Below are 22208 nucleotides of genomic sequence, written 5' to 3' on the forward strand. Positions count from 1 at the left end.
TTATGACCCTTGGATAGTGAGGCTATGCTGGGGCACCGAAATGCCGAAGTTACCTAGCCCAGGGGCTGCAGCTGCATAGGTCTCAAAAGACGTCGGGAATCCTCGTAGACGGACCAGGAGCCTGGAAGGAAGATGCTGGCAGGCGACCAGTGAAGAGAGTTCGAAGTGATCCAAGCCTGGATCTTGAAGATAGATGACACCTGAAAGCAGAGGGGATCAAGTTCGTGACTACTAGCCAGTAGTCAGGTGGCACCAGGAGGGCACCGGATGGTAATCACCTCGACTAGGTGAGTGGGTGACGCTGGGCTCGCAGATCTCACGAACCAGGAGGCGTTGTCGGCGACCAGGATGGAGGAGCGAGCTGTCCCACGATGGCTGAAGCTGTCGGCGTCGCTGGACCCAGGATTGGGCAACAAAGCCTTGGCTAATTCAAGCCCACGCGGTGGACCTAAAATGGCGTCTGGAGTGGACCAGGAGGGTCCGGGGTGCTCCTCTCTTGGAAGGGAGCAAGGGCCAGTCTGGAGCAACCAGACCAGCAGCAGTGATGTCGTCGGGCGTCGTTAAGAAGGCCACAAGCCAGCGGGCTAGTAGCCAAACAACGCGGTGAGCAGCAAAAAGCAGAAGGGCCCCACGCAGATCGTGGAGATGCTGGGAGGCTGATCTTCGGTGCTGGAGCTGCTCAGGGTCGGGGCTTCTCGGACCCCAAAGCACTCACCAGTGGAACACTCGGCGGGCGTGCTGTAAAGAAGTCGTGCAGTCTTGGCGATCGTCGGTCCCTCGAGGTCTCGTCGCACTCACGGTTCTCAGCTTGGCTGTAGAGGTGAGAAGAGGTCAGAGGTGCCAGGGAAGCCGTGTCTCGTCGAGCTGGGTCGTCGGATTCGTGAAGAAGGACTTGCAGCAGACCGCAGTGTTCTTTAGATGGTGCCTGCGGATGCAGGGTGACTACTTCTTAGTCACAAGGGAGAATCTTGAAGAAGAAATCTTGATGTCCTTTCACAGAAAGTCGTGTCTTGATTCCAAAGATGATCTAATTTGAACAGGGCCCGCTCCTATCTTTATACTAAGAAAAGGGGCTGACCCGGTGACTAGGTCCTGCCTATGGGTGGGACTAGGAGGGGGGTGGTTACACTAGTCTCCCATGCCGGACTTCCCTCAGGCCAGGGGCTGGTGTGCCCCTGGAACTGGTTCTGACCGGCCTATGCGTAGTGAGCACCGGGGTGCCACTCAGCAGTCACCTTCCTGTAAAGCCCTGCCTACCCAGGATACACAAAACCCTGTCTGGGATGGTGCTAGCACTGCCCCGGACAGGAAACCCTTTGTCCAAGCTCTCCTCGCTGGAAGGACTCCCAGCAGCAGGAGGTCAGACTCGTGTCTGTGGTGGCAGCATCCATTTTGTGGAGCTGAGGCTTCGTTTAACTTTAACCGGGGTTCACAGTCACATACATGTCGTGTCCCTCTAGAAGGGTGGAATGCTAACCCCGTTGCCAGAATTGGCGAGGGGTTAGTATTCCAATTCGTATGACACCTTACTCGACATGTTTTGATAAAGCAATACCAAAGATAGCATTTAGCCGCGAGGATTATAATGCACTTAAGAGTATATGGTATGCGTTATCATGGAACAGCTATTAGGACTTGGTTCCGCAAGCTGCAGACAGGCTCAGCTCATGCCAGAGCACCATCTCACACGATTCCAAGCACTCTGCCTTCAGGATTGTCAAGGCCTGCCATAGGAGTGACTGATAGGAATCTGTGTGTCCATTTTTAGGGTTAGATATAGGTATACTATATCTACAGCAAAGGGTGATTACACGACTTTGCCCCAGCTGTCATGCAGCCAGTTGTGTCAAATTTAGGAGGCCATCCAGGGGTGGCATAATACATGCTTCAGCCCCTGGTAGGCCCTGGGTACACCTATGCCCTGAGTTACAGTGTCTGATAAGGTGGCCCAGTACCAATTGGTAAATGCACCTAGGGTACATGTTGTTATTTAGAGAGAGAACAGCCAGGCTGTGGGTCTGATTGGCAGGCCCACAGCCAGAGAAAGTCGTAAACCAGTGAAACAAAAGCAAAAAATCTGGGTGATCATAGGATTGCAGACCCTACTCTCCTACACTGAGCATATTCAGAAAGTCCAACATTGCAGCTATGTTCTCTGATTGTGCATGACTGGCAACACGCCAGTGATGGATTCCCTAAAAGTGTAGATTATTTCTTGCAATTGGGTTGAGGACCTCACCCTTTCCCCCACTTAGAGACCTACTCATAACCAGGATGGGAGTAAATAAAGACATTACATTTTCTTTACCACTGTCAATGACATCTCCCCTGACCAAAAGCGTGCATAGCTTGCTGAAATAACAAGCACTGGCGTTGCCAATAGGTCTCGCAGTAGGAAAGTTGGAGCTATTGGTTTTGTAAATGACAAAGCCCTTTATGTTTTTAAAATGAAAACAAAAATAAAAGGCATTGTTATTTGCAATTGTAATAGCTCCAACTTTCCTACTGCGAGACCTATTGGCAACGCCAATGCTTGTTTGGTTTGTGGTTGGGGCTGCATATTTACATACATATACATTATATATTGCTGTATGCTCCAGGATCCCGCACGTGGGCGGGGATAATTCACTGCTTATGACTATTGATGAGTATCACCTGGAAGAGAATAGCCTTTTCTGACAGCAAGCTGGTGTTGCTGCCGACCACAGACACGATTATGCCCTCCGGCTGCTGATCCAAGCTCGAACAGGGGACAGGTGAGCAATAGGTTTCCTGTCACAGGGAGATGTAACCACCTTCCAGACAGGACTTATTGTATTGGGGGGTGTGGTGCTTGCCAGTGCCACAGGACTGGTTTGAAAGGCACATCTAGTGCCCTCCTTGCATACTCCAGTTTGAGCCAGTTCAGGTGGCCCTAACCTCCCGCTCCAATGCTAAACTTAACAAAAGGACATGAGAGTATCCTCCCCTCTGTCCAGTCCCTTCTCTGGGAGGGACACCTGAGTTGTTCCAACCCTTTCCCAGGGTACTTAAAGGCTTACCTTTGGGTGGTTCATTAGATTTGTAATGGGATAAGGCTCAAGCCTGAAATCCCGTGGCTCTTCGACTGTTTGTGCTAGACTTTGCTTGGAATCGAGACTGCACTGAGGAAGACTCCTGCTGCTCCTGGTCTTGCTGTTCTGCAAGTCTTCTTCATCATCTGTGTCTCTGCCAGGTTCTTAGAGCGAAGGAGTAACTCCCTGCATCTGCCTTGGATTCCACTAGACTTCTTCACCTACTTCTCCAGAGGGATTTTCTTTCAAGTCTTCGTTTGTCCTATACAGAGGTTTCTGACGTCTCTTCACTCCTATTCACCTGAATTTCCCTAGTGTAGGTAACCTGGTTTCCGGGGCATCCACAATTGGGGCTGCTCTCCAACCTTTTGTCCTCCCAGGGAATTCTCTGGGAAGGGTCCTTCTTCTGCAGAAATGCAACCGGGATTTCTCCATTGACTTCCGTCGAGCACGTGGATGTGTTCCCACTCTGCACGCAGGCTCCGTGTGGTTCCTGTATATTTACCTTGGGTGGTTCCTTGTGTCCTGGCTCCTCTGGGTCGTCTGGTCTAAGTCCGGTTCTCCTTTGCAGTTCACATTCCACTTTCTTAGTATATGGTTTGGTCTCCCCCTGGAGACCACTGTTTTTTGTGCTACTTACCTTAATTGCAATTGAAGTATTTTTGTTGTATTGTGTTGATATCTCCGGGTAGCAGATATACCAATGTGTTAGTGAGTGTTGTGTAATAAACAGAAGTATTTTTTATATATACACTGCATGGTGCTTTTTACTTTAACCTGCAAAATATGATTAATTTGGTAAAACAAACTGCTTAACACTCCTTCAAGATAAGCCTGAAAGCTGCTCTCCACAGCTATCACTTTGAGAGCTTTCTATGGTTATCAAAGACCACTAAAATCTCCTTGCCTGGATTAGTGCAAAATGCATCACTTAAACAAGTGTGCATCATATACTAAGCGGGCCTCCTGCAACAGTGCTGGAAGCCATGTGATTTAGGACACAGTTTCATGCTTAGGTGCACTAGTTATATACTAGCCCTACCACCAGGGTATGGGTAGGACAGCCCTGCTCTGACTCATGGAAGGTGGGCAGTGGTACGCATCAGGGGTGCCCGCTTTCACCCCTTTTATTTGCCATAGTGCTAGAGGCCCTAGCTGTCCAGAACCAACAGGTTATTGCAGGACTGGGGTATCAAGGTGGGAGATATCACTCATCTGCTGTCAATGTATGCAGATGCTAAGCTTTTTTATCTCTCAGCACCGCGGCAGTCTGTTCCTTTTTTGTTTTCCCATTTTACCGCATTTGGTCTACTGTTGGGACTATGGATCAGCCATAGGAAATCCATGGTGTATCTTATGGGTGCTTTGGCTACATGCCAGGTGACTGATTTACCATCTGTGCCCCTCCATTGGGAAAGAGATAAATTCCAGTACATGGGGGTGATGGTGACCCACTCCCTGCAGACGCGCTGCCAGTATAATATCGGATGGGTTATGGAGGGCCTCCGTTCATCCCTACGTTTCTGGAATTTGCTTCCTCTCTCCCTTCTGTGCCATGTGGCCATTTCAAAAATGGTTTTCCTACAGAGATGCTTATACTCTATACAACATGCTTTCTACATTGTACATCAGGCGGTCTTTCGACAGTTACATTCCCATTTCGGGGCCTCGAAGAGTTGGGTGGGGGTTGTCATCTGGTCTCCCTTTTATAAAAAGCTTTGACCGCATATCGACGGTCCATCCCATTTCTGGTATGGAAGACTTTGAATAATGATCTCAGGGTACAGCTGGATAATCCTCGATGGATGAGACGATGTTCTTTGGTGAAGTCGGTATCCAGTACCGGTAGGTTCAAACTTATACACTTACATTTTTTACACCATACCTATGTTATGCCTGTCAAGCTTCATAGAATTGATCTCAGTATACCTCTAGACTGCCCCTCTGGCTACATTTCTACATCTAGCTTGGGATTGCCTGGAGGTGCGCATATTCTGGTTGCAAGTGATGAGACGAGTGAGCAGAGTGGTGCATATGTTCATGGAAGCTCTGGTAGGCTTGTTGGGGGACGTTCCCCAGACAAAGGGCCAAAAGATGGCATATAAATTCCTACACCTACTACTACTTTTGGTTAAGAGGCAGGTAGCGATTACTTGGATGGGTCAGAGAGGGCAGAGTGTAGAGTGATGGGTGGGGAATGTGATTGAATGGGCATTAGCTGAGGAGATCAGCTAGAGGTGGTGAAGGTGTGACGATAAAGATGAGGAGGATCTGGGGGAGTGGGCGGGTCCCCTCGCGAGGTTCATGGATCATGCGGGCTCTCATTCTGCCTCCTCTTCTGAAGGGGAGGAGCGTGGCTACGATGGAGACACATGAACCAGCTCACATTGAAGTTCTGAGCTTTTCGTTTATAATTTCTGGACCTGTTTGTGGTTATCACAGTTCAAGCATGAGATACTGTAATAGGGATGTCTTGATAATGTATTATTGATGTGCATGGAATGTACATGAGTCATCCACCTGCAACATTGCAATGATGGCTGTTTTCTTTCATGTTTTCTTTTCCCGTCTTATACGTTTTTCTTACCATTACTGTGTTGACGTGCTCGGTCATGCACGCAAAAATATAGTTCTTAAAAAAAAGAAACAATGGTATAGTTTCTGTCAAGTGAGTGGGTTGACGCTGAGGAGAGGTCATGCAAACAAATGTTTTGAAAATAGATCACTTTACAGCTTTGTTGGTATTCACCAATATTTGCAGGCAACAATAAACACTCCTACACACTTCTAATCGGATGCATGCCCTGGTAACCTAGGATGTGGAAGAATGAAATCCTTCACACTGAAAACTATTTTCTGATGAATGGAAAAAAAAATGTTATTGACATTTTTATTTATCCTAAACCTATGCCTATGAAATTTCAATAATTTAATTTCTACACATGTAGGATTTAGGAATGCAAACATACATGAGGGAAACTATAAAAATCCTAGATTTCCTAGGGATACAGCTGTTGGTTCCAGTCAATAGTGTCTGAAGTCAGAATTCTTCATAAGTGGCAGGTCCATGCCTAAGATTTAGAGCTGGATAACTTAAACAGAGTTACTGGGGAAAAAGCAATAACTGAAACCTATTTACTATGAACAGCTTTTCCTCACCACTTTCATGATTCAGGTTGTCTATCGGCCTGGCCTTTGCCTGTTCTTCCTGTATCTTTTTCTGTTCTTCATTGTATTCCAGAAGTTCGTTGGGCAATTTCTCACCCGGTTTACGAGGCGGCAACAGCAAAATATTGTGAGCGTCATAGCCCTTGATCATTCGCAGAATCTGAGAAAAATGCAGGAAAGACATTGATTATAGGTTTAGTGACAAAATGTGAAAGAAAAAGTGAGCCTACGATTAACTGAATGGAGAGGCCTTTGTGTGAGAAGAGAATTATTACATAACATCTGGAAATAAGCTGACAAAAATTAAAGCTGCCAATAGGAAACACCTCAAAGTGCCCCACAAATATACTAAGACCATGCCATTACCATGAAAATACAGAAAACATGTTTTGTGAACCTTTGTGCAGTAGTAACAGAGTCTGTCGCAATAATGGCTTTTATTGCTAAGATGCTATCTAGAATAGCAGGTTTTTAGAAACCGGACTGAGGAAGGCTATTGCTCATCTGTAAGATGTGGAGTACCGAATGCTGCTGCTGGATGTGTCCGAGTTTTGCCCTAAAGATCATAAGGCACACAATTTCTTTCTGATAGATTTTGCAGGATGCATAACAAGTTGCTCTTGTCATGTGTGCGAGTTTATGCCATCAATATAGGGCCTAACGCTTCGACCTGGTCATAGTTTTTTTAGTTTTTTTTAATAACTTATTTTACTTTTTAACAGACATTGCAGCAATCATGTAAGTACGGGTAGCAGATGCACAGTGCTAGCAACGCCATGGGATTCCATACCACACATACGTAATACAGGTAACAATGAGGAAGTGATTAATAGTACATTTTGAAATGGAAACAGAGGTATGTCTTCCAGCTGCCTTTTACTTTTTTACTGCTCCCTGCTCTTCTTGTCATCCCCCTAGATGTGTCCCCATTCGCTTCTGGCTCATGCTACGTGGCATACTTAAGTCGTTTAGGAAGGTACTAATCTGTGTTAAAAACATGTTTACATCTGGATCCTCTCTGGTTTTAAGGAAAAATTGTAATTCCATTGAAGTATATACTGTGCGCAAGACACAATTTTTAAAGGAGACTTGGAGTGAAATCATTTTATTGACAATTTTGTACCAGCAGGAGTCAAAATGTTAAACAATGCTGCCAGGGTAGGCACGGAGATGACAAACTATTATTTTTAATGCAGCACTATTCCCAGGAGGAGATATACTTTATTTAGAATTAAATACAAATAAACTTTATATTTTAACTTATCATGGAGAGGCAGTTAATTCCCGGTTTGCCGCCCCGTGTTCCCTCTCTATATAGCGTGTTTTTACTAAGCTTCTGTGTACTGTTTTTAATCTATTGAAATTGATTTTAACCTCTTGCCTGCGTATTTTGCACATCTATTGCTTGGGGACTTTGCCCTCTGCCCCGGTCCACCGCGGCAGGAGCCGTTTGAGTGGAGGACGGGGCCTAATCTTCCCTCATCACAGCTGAACCCAGTCAGGACAGGGAAGGGGCGGAATTATTCCCTAGCTCCTCCTATAAACACATAGGCCAGCGGACGCGCCGCTGGCGCGCCTAAGGCAAGCCTGTTTGCTTCCGTCCGCGTCCAGCGCCAGCCATGCTGCCAGTTAGCAGCCAGCCGCAAGACTAAACTAAACAAGGGACCAAATTCTTGTACATAGGTACAGAGGCTGCCCCAATCCTACACGTTTTAATCCCTGTACATTAACTCATAATACCTCTAGCCAGAATGTTATCCCCCACTGTAAAGACCCACTGGCTCAACATCATAAGCACTGCATCTCTCAAGGCACTGTACCCACAGCACTGAAGAACGGTATATTCAACCCCATCCTAAGAAACACAAGAGTCCGCCCTAACCAAAAAGACAATTAATCTCTCCATAACTAGCACTCCATTCATTGATGAACTTCTAGAAAGTTGGTTGGCTGAACAAGTAAGCAAGCACATTAAGTGAACATTTTCTACTAAACAAACAGACATACCCATGCTAAAGGTAGTGGATAACAGCCTTCAAGTACTTGGTTATGACTTTACTGTGCTGCTGAATATTTCAGCAGCAGTTAACTATGTGGACCATGACACACCATGCAAATCTCTACAAAATACTACCTATGATGGCTCCCAAATGATTAAAATAAACAACACCTCTCTCACACTGAGCACTCTTTCTTTGGTTATCACTGTTTCTGGACTTCCTATACATCATGTATCACAAATATGCAGATGATATTAATTAGTTTAATTCTTTAAAAATGTCATGGCAGCATTCAAGACTGAAAGAAACATTTACTCAAGAGTAAAAAAAGTGTAATCAGCTTCACCCATCAAGAATTCCATGGGAGCATACGAGACTGAATAAGACAGAAAATAACGAAATTAAGCCCCACTAAGACGGAGGCATCTTTTCATCTCCTAAAACTCCATAAATATAACAATACTAAGCTCACAAATTCTCTCAAATGTCAAATCCCTCTATTTCACGAAAATAAATTGCTACTGAACGCACATATCAAAGCTATAACAAAATCAGTCTATGACCGGATCTTAGTATGCAGGTCAACCGAACACCTTGGGCTTGATTTAGAGTTTGGCAGGCAGAGTAAAGGCCATCAGGATGGTGGGGGGCATTACCTCCACCTACCCTGAGAGGCTACCAAGCCTCTCTTAGAGATGACTGCCGCACAGAGGTCATCCCTGTACAATGACAGGAACCACTGTTATGGCAGTTCCTTTCAATGTACTAAACGATTGGCAGGCAACCACAGTCATGTTTTAACACCCGTTTACCAAACGTGTTTCTTTTTTTTAGGTTTTCAAAAACAAACTCCTAAAGCAGGAGTTTTTAAAATAAAAAAAAAAAACCTCAGGACCCACCACGCGTTAGGAGATTTCTACTGGGGTGTGAGGTTATTGTAGTTGGTTTCCTGTCCCTCACTGCAGGTTTTTCCCGACCATGATCGACAGAAAAAAAAAAAGACTTAACCCCCTTAAATCCTAAATAGGGCGGGAGGTGTAATGTTCTTCCTCCGATTGCCCCTACTACACTGGGCTGTTTGATGAAGCATTCCGCTACCACAGCCAATGGGGAATCCATTGACGAAATCCTTGAAGTCCACCCGTTTCTAAATGAGGACTGAGGGCTTGGCAGGCAGGGTACTCAGTCACATTTGTGACAGAGTACCCTGTCTGCCAAACTTTAGATCAGGACCTTCTTCTCTAAAGACCTGCCCACAAACTGTATTAAGCACTTGTCATACCACTTCTTGAATATAGGAACTCACTTTCACTGATTTTGCAGGGAGGTGCCTCACATCATTAGCAGGTGCATTACATTAGGCAACCGGACTGATATCAATAATAAAAAATGAACACACCACATCTTTCACAAAGCACTTTTTTGTCTCCCTCTGGTGGCTAGATTTACATAAAGAACTGCTTCATTAGCTACAAACCTCTAAAACCAAACATAGTAAAATGCCGCTCAAAGTAAAAATGTCAAGGGGGCAAAATGCCTCAGATCCAAATCTCTCCACCCTGAAACTCCCATTTTCAAGAAAAGCTGAACTCTAACTTGCAAAATCTTCAGGAAAGCCCCAGGTTATGGAACGACCTTCCCAATGAACTCAAACAAGTTAATTCTTACCTGATCTTCCAACACAAATTAAGAGAACACCCCCGCTAAGCATATAGAAAATTCAGTTTCATCGCTCTCTTGTTCTCCTCATCTGCCCTAATGCTCTCCTGCTCCACCTACCTTTAGGTTTTAAGCTTCACTCCTCTTTACAATTTGTTCTATGATCGGTCTTATATCACTAATGTGACAATAGTCCCACAACACTACACTATTGTATTACCTCAGCTCTGCAATGCAACACATTAAGATATCAGACTAATGTACTCTGCTCAAATTATATTTCAAAATATGTGTGGTAATCCTTCAAACTCAGTCTGTACATATGCACTTTTGCACACATCTTTCCTTCCTTCAGTAAATAGCCTGGATCTTCCATTTGGGTGGAGTTTGCAAAATATAAAAGTTAATAAAAAAGGTCTTACAATACTTCAGTCTATTCTGTCTTTTTATGTGTGCCACTGCCCGAACTTAATCTAATTAATTCACTAGACTGAATTTACCTAGTTTCAATCGTACTCTTCATTCATTTTCTACTCTAAATATTGAATGAATAATGCACATTAATCTGAGTTCCTTTTCAGTGACTATTTTAGTACGCCTCCTATCCTCCCTTCCAATTCTCAAGTGACGAAATCACTTATGGTAATTCAGAGAAAAGAAACGTGGCAAGTAAATCTTAAACACACACCCCTCCCCTTTTTGTGAAATTGGAGCTTATCATTTGGAAGCTGAATGATGCAATTGGCAGCTAGCCATTGGAATGCTTGACAACTTGCTCAAGTATAATCTTTTTAGACAACATTGGTGTGCATTCTGCGATATTTGAGATTATACCTCGAATGTTGAAAGCGAAACTCCAAATCCCATGATCCACTGTGCTGTTGGCAAACATGTCAGGACTCGCTAAATGGCATGGGGCAATTTGGGAGCTAAAGAAGAGTATGAAACGGTCTTCCTACCTGCTCTTCCTCCAAGTATTGCCTGTCCAGTTCCAGGGAGTAGAATTCAATGGGAAAGTTGCAGGGATTCTTCACAACAACATTGGTCTCAGCCCCTATGCTGTAAGGCAGGATAGGTCCCAGTTCAATCACAGAGGGAATGAAGTCCAAGTGAGGTTCTAGACCCTTTCCTTGCACCATCAGCAGCACACGCTGGCTGCTCTTTGACACGGTCAATACTAGTCGTTGGCTGTAGAACTTCTGTAAACATGTAAGACAAAGCAATACAGGTGTAAAGTGTGCCCCAAACAACATTTTTGATATAATTCAGAAACTTCCCTGATACACGCAACATTTGCTGAACTGTTTGGTTAAAACTTTCAAAACACACAGTGACAAGAAATCAATAGTTAATTATTGGTGATCTTAGTTGTCGGTCATCAGGAATTAAGGGTGAGGCTCAAGATACACTATTTGCACGGTCTCTTGTGTAAGGTTCACAGAGACACAGAGGCTGTATCTCACCATTCTTGCTAATGTAAGGAGGAAGCATAGGCATACAAGGGAATCAGGCAGTATTCTTGGAAACACATACTTTGAGGAGACCGAAGACTCCGGAACGGAGGTACCGGTTAGGAGTCTTAGGAAATCCTCATACTTGGTGTGTCTGGATCATAGAAGCTGCACAGACAGCAAGAGATGTCAAGGATGCCTTCCTGATCGCCCACAACATAACCAGGTATGTAGGGTTCTGCCAGGCTCCATTCTGAGTTGAATAGATTTATTCATTTAAAACCAGCAAGTGTGCTGATCTGTATTATGACACAGGGTCTATTATTGCTATGTCACCCTCAATGGTTGACTTTTTGCAGTTAGCAAGTGATCTAAGGATATCCCCGCCCCACATACATGATCTCAACAGGGATGGCCGCGTGGATAGAAACCTGTAGGAGAGCACACATAGTTTGCAGTATATGTAGGAGCTTAGGAAGGATGATCATCTTTAGCAAAGCGATCCTACTACTCATTGAGAGCGGCAGTGAGAGCCAGCTATGAACATCCCAGCAAAAAAAACGACATCAGTGGGGATAAATTGACTTTCTGCAGTCTCTTCTGAAAGGGAGCTGGATCCCTCGATATTTGATGGTACGTCAATCCAGCAGACTCAGACTATTTTTGGATGCTCTTGATTTTTAACCACAGCTGCTAACCAATCTCCACCCATAAACGCTGTTTAAAATGATGTCCCCCATACACATTGTAGACCATATCAACATGAAACTATTACGTGATATTTATAAGTCCCCAGGCTCACAGTGGGTGGTAAGAAAATATGATTAATGGCACCCTATAACTTAACTATACTGCATAAGGCCTAGTCTCTCTTGTCTTGTGCGTACTTAAGATACATTGCTAGAAGTGAGTCACAATTTCACCATAACCAACAATGTCTCATGCACATTTGTGTGACACACTAGTAGCTGAGAAGTTTCCACCTCTGGCAGAACCTTCCCTAAAAATAAATGTCCAGTAAATTACAATTTCAGGATTGGTGGCGATCTAGAAGAGGAAATTTGTAAGGTTTATAGAGTTGGGATACAAACATTGAAATCTGAGACCAGAATTGCAATCTCTTTTAAAGTGAACCTTATGAGAGTTACCATTTTATAATTGTATCCACTCAGTGGGTGATTAAGAATTTAACTAAATACCTAGACAGCAAAACGCATTAGTGGAAGAGACAAGTTTCACTGTTACGCCTCTCCTTTTTCTGTTTATTAACAATCTGGGAATAGTGGAGAAGTGATTCCTGAACTCTGCCATTGAAGCCACATCTAGATACAAACTGGGCACTTGCACTCTACTCTTCTAAAGTCATGCACGACGCCTGCTGGCTCTGTCTCTCCACCAGTGAAAGGAGGGCTCAGATCTGTTATTCCTTTGGCAGTTGTGAAATCTTTTTGGGCAAAAGAAAACAGGAGTGTTGTAGACAAGGTCATGCTGTCAAGCAGAGTTATATACAGTTTTCCTTTAATCCACATGGGGCTTGAAATTGTCTTTACCTTAGGTAAAATCTTTGGATTACATTATTCTACTGTAAAAAAAGGGGGGAATAGGACACTTTCAGCAGATCTAAGAATTGGTTCAAAGGTAGTCACCAATGACATCCTAGACTATGTACCTGAAACCCCATGGTCAATACATAAAACCTCATTACAGTTCTGGAGAGAAGGGGGGTATCTTCTTTCCATGCTGAGAGCTGTCTTAACCGCAGCCCAAATATCTGTCTATCTAAAGACTTGAAACCATGGTTAATAGAGACTGCCTTCTTACTGACTTCCCAGCTCACTGGAGCGCCATATCTTAATCCTGGCTTGAAGCCTGCTTTCAGATTCTGACAGTACAGGAAGCTAAAACATCTTGAGGAAAGAGAAATCTACATCCTGCCAGGAAGAATTTATAATGTCTGTCTAACCTGAATTTTGGAAGGACTTTTAAAACAGTTGAGCAGCATAACGTGACCCTAGTAAGGGTTCATGTAAATAAACAGTGTTAATTGAAACCAGGTTAGAAAACTTCATGAAACCACTAAATTAACAGTACTACTATCCCCTTCATTGCCGCCAGGTACTATTTTCATCATCAATCCAAAATGTGCTTTTGTGGAAATTGTATCGGAGTACATATGACATCATCAGTTGTGCTGCACAGCTACACAATCAATTATTTGAAGAATGGAGAACTCACTGCTGTTGATTAATTTTTCCGTTCCACTAAGGCCCTAATTATAAGAGGAGCAGTAAATTAGCTCGCCTTTTCGCACACCTGAATTTACAGATATAGGTATAATGATAGTGTGTGGGGAAAATCAAGTCTATCACAAGTTGAGCCCTGAGATCCTCTAATAATGAGGAAATACTGTGAGAATTGGTCAGATTCCGCCAATCATTCCCCATTTCGCTGATACTTTCAGAAATAGTTCAGCTGTTTTCAGTAAAGAACAAGTTACTTACCTTCTGTAACAATGTATCTGTAAGAGACATATGTTAATTATAGATTACTTACCTTAGAATTACTCCCAGGCATCAGACTGGATCCGGAGAATTTTTTCTTTTAGCAGTACCTCTGCACTTCCGCTGTCGGCGTCCTGGTTGCCGGGATGACGTCGCGATGCCTACTTAGACAGCGCCCCTTCACGCTAACGTGAGTTCTGACATGACTTTACACGCCAGAAACGCAGAACCATGAAAGACACTGACCACTGGTGCGCCACAACTAGGGTCCTGCAAGGCAGTCCCTACCCCGAGAAATCAGTTTGCAGAGCAGGAAGGATACAGATACATCATTACCGAAGTTAAGTAACTTGTTCATCTGATAGAGACTGTTAGGTTTAGATTCCTTACCTTAGAATAGATAACCCAGCAATACCATCCCCGGAGAAGGGTCTGCGAACCAAGTTCACACCAGAAAATCTTGGAGGACAGAACGGGCAAAGTAGTCATCCCTCCGAACTTCACTATCCAGGCAGTAATGTCTGGTGAACGTGTGCATAGATGCCCACGTGGCCACCTGGCAGATGTCAATAAGTGGGTCTTCACATGACAAAGCGGTTGTTGCTGCCGTAGCTCTAGTGGAATGAGCCCACAGCCCCACTGGAGGTTCCTTTTTCGCTAAAGTGTAACAAATCTTTATACAAAGGACTACCCATCTTGAGATTGTTCGCTTTTGGAAAGCACAACCTTTCTTTGCCCCCACATAACCAACAAAGAGTTGATCGTTCATTCGGAAATCTTTAGTGTGGTCATGGTAGAAGGAGAGCACACAGTTTGGGTCCAGACGGTGGAATCCCTCCTCCTCTTTGGAAGGGTGCGGAGGGTGGAAAAATGCAGGCAGAGTGATAGTTTGTCCTATGTAAAAAAGGAGTAACTACTTTAGGAAGGAACGAGGGTCTCGTCCTAAGCACCCTTTGTTTGGATGCACAGAGAAGAAAGAGTGCTTAGAAGAAAGAGCCTGAAGCTCACTCACTCTGTGAGTAGGGGTGATGGCAACAACAAAGGCAGTCTTCAGAGTAAGGAGCCTAAGAGGACAGGTGTGAAGAGGCTAGAAGGGAGCATACACAAGGTAAGTCAAGACAAGGTTCAAGTCCGACGGAGGCATTATGAAAGGAGATGGAGCAAAGAGGTGAATAATGCCCTTAAAGGACCTAGTAACAATAGTGGGCTTGAACAAAGAGGGCTGATATGTAGCCGCATAAAAGCAGAAATGGCTGCCAGATAGCCTTTAAGAGTGCCAGAGCAGTTCCCTGTTGGGGCACAGAAGGAACAAAAGGACCTCAGAAAGAGGGGCAAAGAGGGAATCCACAGCCTTTGCTGTGCACCATGCCACAAACTTGTTCTATCGACAGGCGTATACCGTCTTAGTGGAGGGATGCCTGGCAGCCAAGATGACCTTACAGACTTCGGGGGGGAAGGTCAAAAGCTGTCAACTGTCACTGCTCAATCTCCACGCAAGGAGGTGGAGGCTGGACAGGTTCAGATGGAGGACCATCCCCTGCTGCTGCGACAGAAGATCCACTGGAAAGAGACAGTCTGATCGGAGGATCAATGGCCATGCTCGGGAGCTCGGGGTACCAGACTCTTCGTGCCCAGTCCGGGGCCACAAGAATGACTTGGGCCCAGTCACGCTTTAGCTTCTTCACCACTCTCGGCAGAAGGGGTACAGGCGGAAAGGCGAAAAGGAGGCTGCAGTTCCACTCGTGACGAAAAGCGTCACTGAGCGAGTGCCGCTTTGGAAAGCACAGAACTGATGACATTGCACGTTCTCTTTGGTGGCAAACAGATCTAACCAAGACTCTCCTCACTGCCGAATTAGACCTTGCACCACCTCTGAGTGAAGATGCCATGCGTGATCCACCAGGCACCGATGGCTGAGTTTGTCCGCTCTGGCGTTCAGAGAACCTGCCAGGTGTTGAACCACCAGGGTCATGCCCTGATGTTCCAGCCATGTCCAAAGGCGAAGAGCCTCCTGACAAAGGGTCCACGCCCCCATCCTGACCTGTTTGTTGCAGTACCACATGGAAGTGGTGTTGTCTGTGAACTCCTGCACTGCCTTCCCCTTGACAGAGGGAAGGAACGCCTTCAGTGCCAAGCGAATTGCCCAGAGCTCCAACAGGTTGATATGAAGCCTGGACTCGTCCAGAGACCAGACTCCTCTGATCTCCGCCTCTCCCATGTGGCCACCCCATCCCAGGAGTGATGCATCGGTCACCACTGTGAGGTGAGGTCTGGTTGGGATGGAAGAAGGATCTGCCTCTGACTCAATCCTGGTTCGTTAACCACCACTGCAGTTGTTGTGCAGTTCTCTCCGAGATCTGGAAGTAATCGGAAATATTCCCCTGATGCTGCACCCACTGGAACTTCAGGTCCCACTGCAGTGCCCACATATGTCATCTGGCATGATCCACCAGCAGGATGCATGAGGCCCAGCAGCCTCAGGATCATTCTCACCAAAATCCAGGATAGAGGCTGAAACATTGGTATTATATCCTGAATATCCTGGGCTCACTTGCCGGGAGGATAGGCCCGAAACTGCACTGTGTCCAGAACAACACCAATGAAAAGAAGCGACTGAGAGGGAGCCAGGTGTGACGCACAAGTTACTACTTGTGTAACGATATATCTGTAAGAGACATTAGTTAGTGATAGATTCCTTACCTTAGAATATCCCCAGGCATCAGACTGGATCCAGAATTTTTTGCGTAGCAATACCCCTGCGCGTCGGTAGGCGTCGTCCGCGGCTCCGCGTCCGTCGTCGGCGTCGTCAGCGCCGGAATGACGTCGTCGGAGTACTTGACGCCGCCCATGTGCGCTGACGTCAGTTCTTCTTTTTCCGCGCCAGCTAGCGCAGATCCGGAGAAGCTCTACCCCTAGTCATTTTTTGACTAAACTTTTTGATCTTTTTGATCATTTCTTTCCTCGAGTCTTCGACTCTATCGGTGCCGGTAGGGATGCCCAGGTTCACGCCCTGTTCGAAGTGCGACCGACTGATGTCGGTTACGGACCCCCATCGCCGGTGCCTGAAGTGTTTAGGCCTTGACCACGACGACCGCACCTGCTCCGACTGCCGGGCCCTGACGTCTAAAGCTAGGCGGGAGCAGTCCCGCAAGCGACTCGAGCTCCGGCAGCCGGCCCCGCGCCGTTCCAGGTCCCAGTCCCACGGGAGGTCGAGGGACCGGTCGCGGGGTCGGAGTCATCGCAGCTCCGGGAGTGGACATCGGTCATCAGGATCCAAGTCCTCAGGTAAGAGGCCTGAGAGGTCAGAGAGACGTCATCGTTCCTCCGACCCACCCCGATGCTCGCACGATGCGGCCGGGGGCTCGGGCGACACCGCCCACGCGGCTCCGAGGGAGTCGCAAGCGTCGCTGCATGCCCCACACCTTCGGGTCCCTGGGCAAGGCGCTACGCCGGAGGAGATCGAGTGGTACCTCATGGCCATGAAGTACCTCCCTCCTCAGCCGGGTTCCATGGCGCCTCCGGGCCCAACGGTCCCGGCAGGAGGCCCTAGCGGGTCGGGTGCTTCGGCCCCGACGCCGTCGGGTACTTCGGCCTCGAAGCCGCTGGCGACTTCGGTCCCGGCGCCGCAGGTCCTCACCGGATCCGCTTCCGGATCCGGGTCACAACCTCGCCGGCGCCGGCCCCACGGGTATCGCCCCCAGCGCCCACTGTGGACGCCGTCCCCAATGTTCCCTTCGGTCCGACTCTGGCGCCGGAACGGCGCCGCTGGGCGCCGCTTCCGACGGCCTTTGGAGATTTTTATTTCCATGAGGAGGCCCCGTCTGTTAATCCTGTTTTACAGGAGACGGGTGACGAGGAAGATTGGGAGGGGTCTGAGGACCCTCTGGCACTGGAGTGCCAGTCTCAACAGGACTGGACATATGAGCTTGGGGAGGCCAGTGGTATTGACACTTCGCCAGACACTGGATTTGTCTCCCCTCCGACCGTGGCTTTGGAGGAGGGGTCTACGTATAGTGTAGTGTTGACGAGGGCGGCCAAGGCCTTAAACCTTGAGCTCCCCGCCGCGGCGTGAGGACTAATCTCCTCACTGAGGTCCTCAAACCGCAGACAAGCTCCAGCGAGCCTCTGGTGCAGTTCAATGAGGCCTTCTATGACGTTCTTGTGGGCACTTGGTCCAAGCCCGCCACAGGTCCGCCTGTGGATAGGAACGTGGCCAGACGCTACCGCACGGCCCCGGGCGACCCATGCTTTTTGTCCACCCATCCCACCCCCGAGAGCCTGGTTATCCAGGCCTCCACTTCCCAGACCGCGTTCCCGTCGGCTCCGCCCGATCGGGAATCCAAGAGATATGAACAGTTCGGGAAGAAGGTGTTCTCGTCCCTAAGCTTAGGGCTGCGGTCTGTCAATACCGCCTGTCTCTTGGGCCGCTACAACCACACCCTGTGGGACGCGGTTGCGGACGTGCTGCCACAATGTCCGGAGGAGTTCCGGGCTAAACTCGCTCAAACCCTTGTGGAGGGCCGAGATGCAGCGCGATATTCCATCCGGTGTGGGCTGGATACCACAGACTCACTGGGCAGGGCGATGGCAACGACGGTGGCGGTTCGACGCCACGCCTGGTTGAGGTCCGCCAACTTTTCGGCCGATGTCCAGGCCACACTTCTGGACATGCCGTTCGATGGCCGTCGCTATTTTGGCGACAAGGCAGACCATGCGCTTGAGCGTTTTAAGGACTCCAGGGCTACGGCCAAGTCCTTGGGCCTCTCGGCCACACGCCAGCAATCGGGTGCCTTTCTCTCCTTTTGTGGCCATGAAAGGGGCGCCCCAACACGTGCTGCCGCAGAATGTTCAACCGCGCTGTGGCGGCGGTCGGGGACAACGGCGAGGCCAGTCCACACCTCCCTCCGCAGCACCTGTCTCAAAACCTTCCTAGTCCGAGTTTTCAGGCCCATGTGACGCCTGTGGGAGGCAGGGTTCGCCATCACCTCTCCCACTGGCGCACTATCACGTCGGACAGGTGGGTGCTGCAGATCGTCCAAAGGGTCTACTCCCTCCCCTTCGAGGCGACCCCTCCAGCCATGCCACTGCAATTCCACCGCGTGTCGGGGGATCACTTGCAACTTCTGCAAGAGGAAGTCACGGCCCTCTTGGCCAAGGGGACCATCGAGCGCATTCCTGAGCCAGAAGTAGGGTGTGGTTGTTACTCCCACTACTTTCTGGTACCCAAGAAGGGCAAAGGGGGCCTACGCCCTATCTTGGACCTACGGAACGTCAACGGCTTCCTCCGGAAGGAGAAGTTCAAGATGCTGACTTTGGCTCAGGTCTTAGCTGCCCTAGACCCTGGAGACTGGCTGGTAGCGTTGGACTTGCAGGACGCTTATTTTCACATCCCCATCCTGCCGGCCCACCGGCGTTACCTGCGGTTCACAGTAGGCCAAGAGCACTTTCAGTTTACCGTGCTCCCCTTCGGCCTTACCAGCGCCCCACGGGTGTTCACGAAAGTGATGGCGGTGGTCACAGCTCATCTGCGCAGGTTAGGGGTGTCAGTCTTCCCCTACCTCGACAACTGGTTGTTGAAGGCGGGCTCGCCCCAGACAGTCGTCAGCCACCTCCAGACTACGGCCGACCTCCTGCACTTGCTGGGGTTCTCCATCAACGTGCCGAAGTCGCACCTGTGTCCCTCTCAGAAGCTCCTCTTCATCGGAGCGGTTCTCGACTCGGCGCAGTTTCGGGTTTACCCCCCGAACAGCGGGTTCGGGATATACAGGCTCTGATTCCCATCTTTCAGCCTTTATCCAGAGTCTCGGTCAGGTTGGCGCTGCGGCTTCTGGGGCTGATGGCCTCCTGCATCCTTCTGGTGCATCACGCCCGGTGGCGGATGCGGGCTCTGCAGAACAGAAAGTGCTCCTAAGACCAGAATGGAATAAATTAGGCATCAGTTCATGTTGGCAGGCCATCATCAATGTCCTCAATCCGGACAACATTGTCATGAACATTTAACTGGTCAAGTTTGTAGACTTAGCGGTCAACAAAATAAGTAGGTAGAATGCAGCTCGTGGTGAGGTATCAGCCATAAGTTTAAACATCTACTACGACGTCTGCTTTTTAGTGCATGGAGGCAGCCCTGATTAAGAGCAATCTAGAGGTTTTATTTGATGATAGGTATTCCATAATGAGCTGCAAAAGAGTGAACAGTGGCTCTGGCCCGAAAGAATGCTTAGCCGGCAGCACCAAGGAGGTGCGGACTTTGTTTTATACATTTTACGTATCTATGAATAGCTATTTTTAGCATGCACTGAGGTTTTTAGGTATCTATTGCTTTAAGGTATACAGAGCTTAACTATGGAATAGTGTTTAAAAGGAAATTCCTGGTTACTGATAGAAATTGGACTTCTGGTTGGCAGAGGTATGTACCCTGTTCAAGCAGGAACCACAATCCTAGCCAAAGTAAGTCAGATACACACCCAAAATTAACCTGTGCTCACCCTCTGGTAGCTTGGCACAGAGCAGGCAGGCTTAACTTAAGATGTAATGTGTAAAGTATTAGTGCAACACAACACACAGTAACCCAATTAAACACCACAAAAAGACTCCACACCATGTTAGAAAAATAGATTGTGATTTTATAAATAAAACAAGACCAACCCGACAAAAATCCAATGAGTAGAAGCAGAGATATGATTTTTTAAAGAATACAAATGTCAATAGTGCTTTGAAGTAATAAGAACAAATGGGTGTTATCTGGTCGCGTTGGACTGGGACAAAGTCAAGAGTTCAGACCGACTGCGATGGAGCATGGGCTGTATACAGGACCAACGCAGACCCGCTAAACAAAGTACCTTGATCCTGGTTGCAACAGCGAGATGTGGGGTGCAGCTGAGCAATGTGTCAGTGTCAATCCCAGCGAGGTGATGCGGTTATTTACATCACGCAGTGGCGACAATGCGTTGGTTCCAAACATGATGCGCCGAGTCGAGAGGTGTTGGTTACGAGAACGATGAGCGAGGTTTCTCCACGCAGTCGAAGGAATGCGTTGATCTTCCCACACTGCAGCAGCTGCGATACAATGGTTCCGATGTATGGGTTACTTGAAGCGATGCGCTGTATCCAAGTGCGATGCACCAATTCTGCTCCCAGAACTGCGACGATGAGTCAGTTCTGGTACGAGCAGACAGGAGATGTGTCAGTTTGACTGGCGCAAGCATCTAGGTCGACTTCCAACGGACCAGTAGGAGGAGGGTAAACTTTTTTTTTTAATAAACTTTATTTATCATTTTAATCACATCAAACATAGATTCACAATGCAAATAGTAGCATATACATTTTCCTCAATTTCAACAGGACAAACTCAGATTCTCACTACCCATGCATACAGTTAAGTCTGTTCCCGCCTCTGGCCTGGGTGGTGGTGGTTGGTGTGTGTTCCAAGGGGGTGCACTACCCTGTCTCCTGCACCCCACATGTCTGAGAAGTGCCGGTACTGACACGGGATCCCGTCCGCAGTCATACTGTACCGGCTGTGTCACCCGGTACCCTGTGTGTTCTGACCACTTCCCTGTCCCTTTTGCTTATCCTGAGACCTGTGAGAATAGTTAGTCCCTGAGGGGCAGCCATATGTCTTTGGGTCATGATCTGGGTGGTTGTAGTTCTGCATACAGTTCACTCGTAGTGTCGGAGTATGTCATGCTCTTGAGCCAACTCTTGGCTGTGGGTTTCTGTCTAGTGCCCCAACGAAGGGTTATTTCTCGTTTTGCCAGTAGCATGGCAATAGCTATGAATCGGCGTGCGCTCTCGGGCAGTGGTTCTATACAGCCCATCAATGCAATGAAAGGAGTAGCTGGTATCTGTGTCCCTACCATCTGTTGTACTAGGCCATATATGTCCTGCCAATAAGCTTTCGGTATGGGGCAAGACAAGGTCATGTGGATAAAGGATGTGGCCTGTAGATTACATTTGGGACAGTGTGTGAAGGTGGAACTGTTTATCCGAGTCATCCGTTGGAGAGTAACATAAGCCTTTCTAAGCATTTTAAATTGTACAAGTTTGTGTCTGTGGTTACATGATACTAACTTAATTTGCTTACAACACACTTTCCAAATGGCGTCCATGAGTGGCTGCTCTATGTCTGCAGCCCATGCGTCCCTGACCTTAGCGTCCGCAGTAGCTCAACACGAGAGAAGCTTTATATAGTCTGGAAGTAATATTGTCGCCACTATTATCTGTTATCACTAGCGTGAGGGGGTTAAATTCTTCCAGTGGTAATGGGTATGTGGGGATCACACTTCTGATGGCGCTCTGTATCCTGGTCAGTACAAATTGATCCATTAACATGGCTGTCTCAAAGCGCTGGTCTTCAGCGCGAATAAAAACATGCCC

The 22208-nt window shown here is 47.5% G+C and overlaps 1 protein-coding gene across 1 annotated transcript in view; it reads right to left on the reverse strand.

The window, feature by feature from the left end:
* The window catches only part of HYDIN (HYDIN axonemal central pair apparatus protein), a 2950008-nt gene that overhangs the window by 1589571 nt on the left and 1338229 nt on the right, over positions 1-22208 (reverse strand). The window contains exons 36-37 of the mRNA XM_086945295.1: positions 10840-11079; positions 6213-6381 (exon numbers count right to left, since the gene is read on the reverse strand). Coding sequence (XP_086801421.1) covers positions 6213-6381; positions 10840-11079 — 409 coding nt within the window. The remainder of the gene's footprint in view (positions 1-6212; positions 6382-10839; positions 11080-22208) is intronic.

The sequence above is a fragment of the Lissotriton vulgaris genome, chromosome 12 (genome assembly GCF_964263255.1).
Source record: "Lissotriton vulgaris chromosome 12, aLisVul1.2, whole genome shotgun sequence".
NCBI classification, from domain to species: Eukaryota; Metazoa; Chordata; class Amphibia; order Caudata; family Salamandridae; genus Lissotriton; species Lissotriton vulgaris.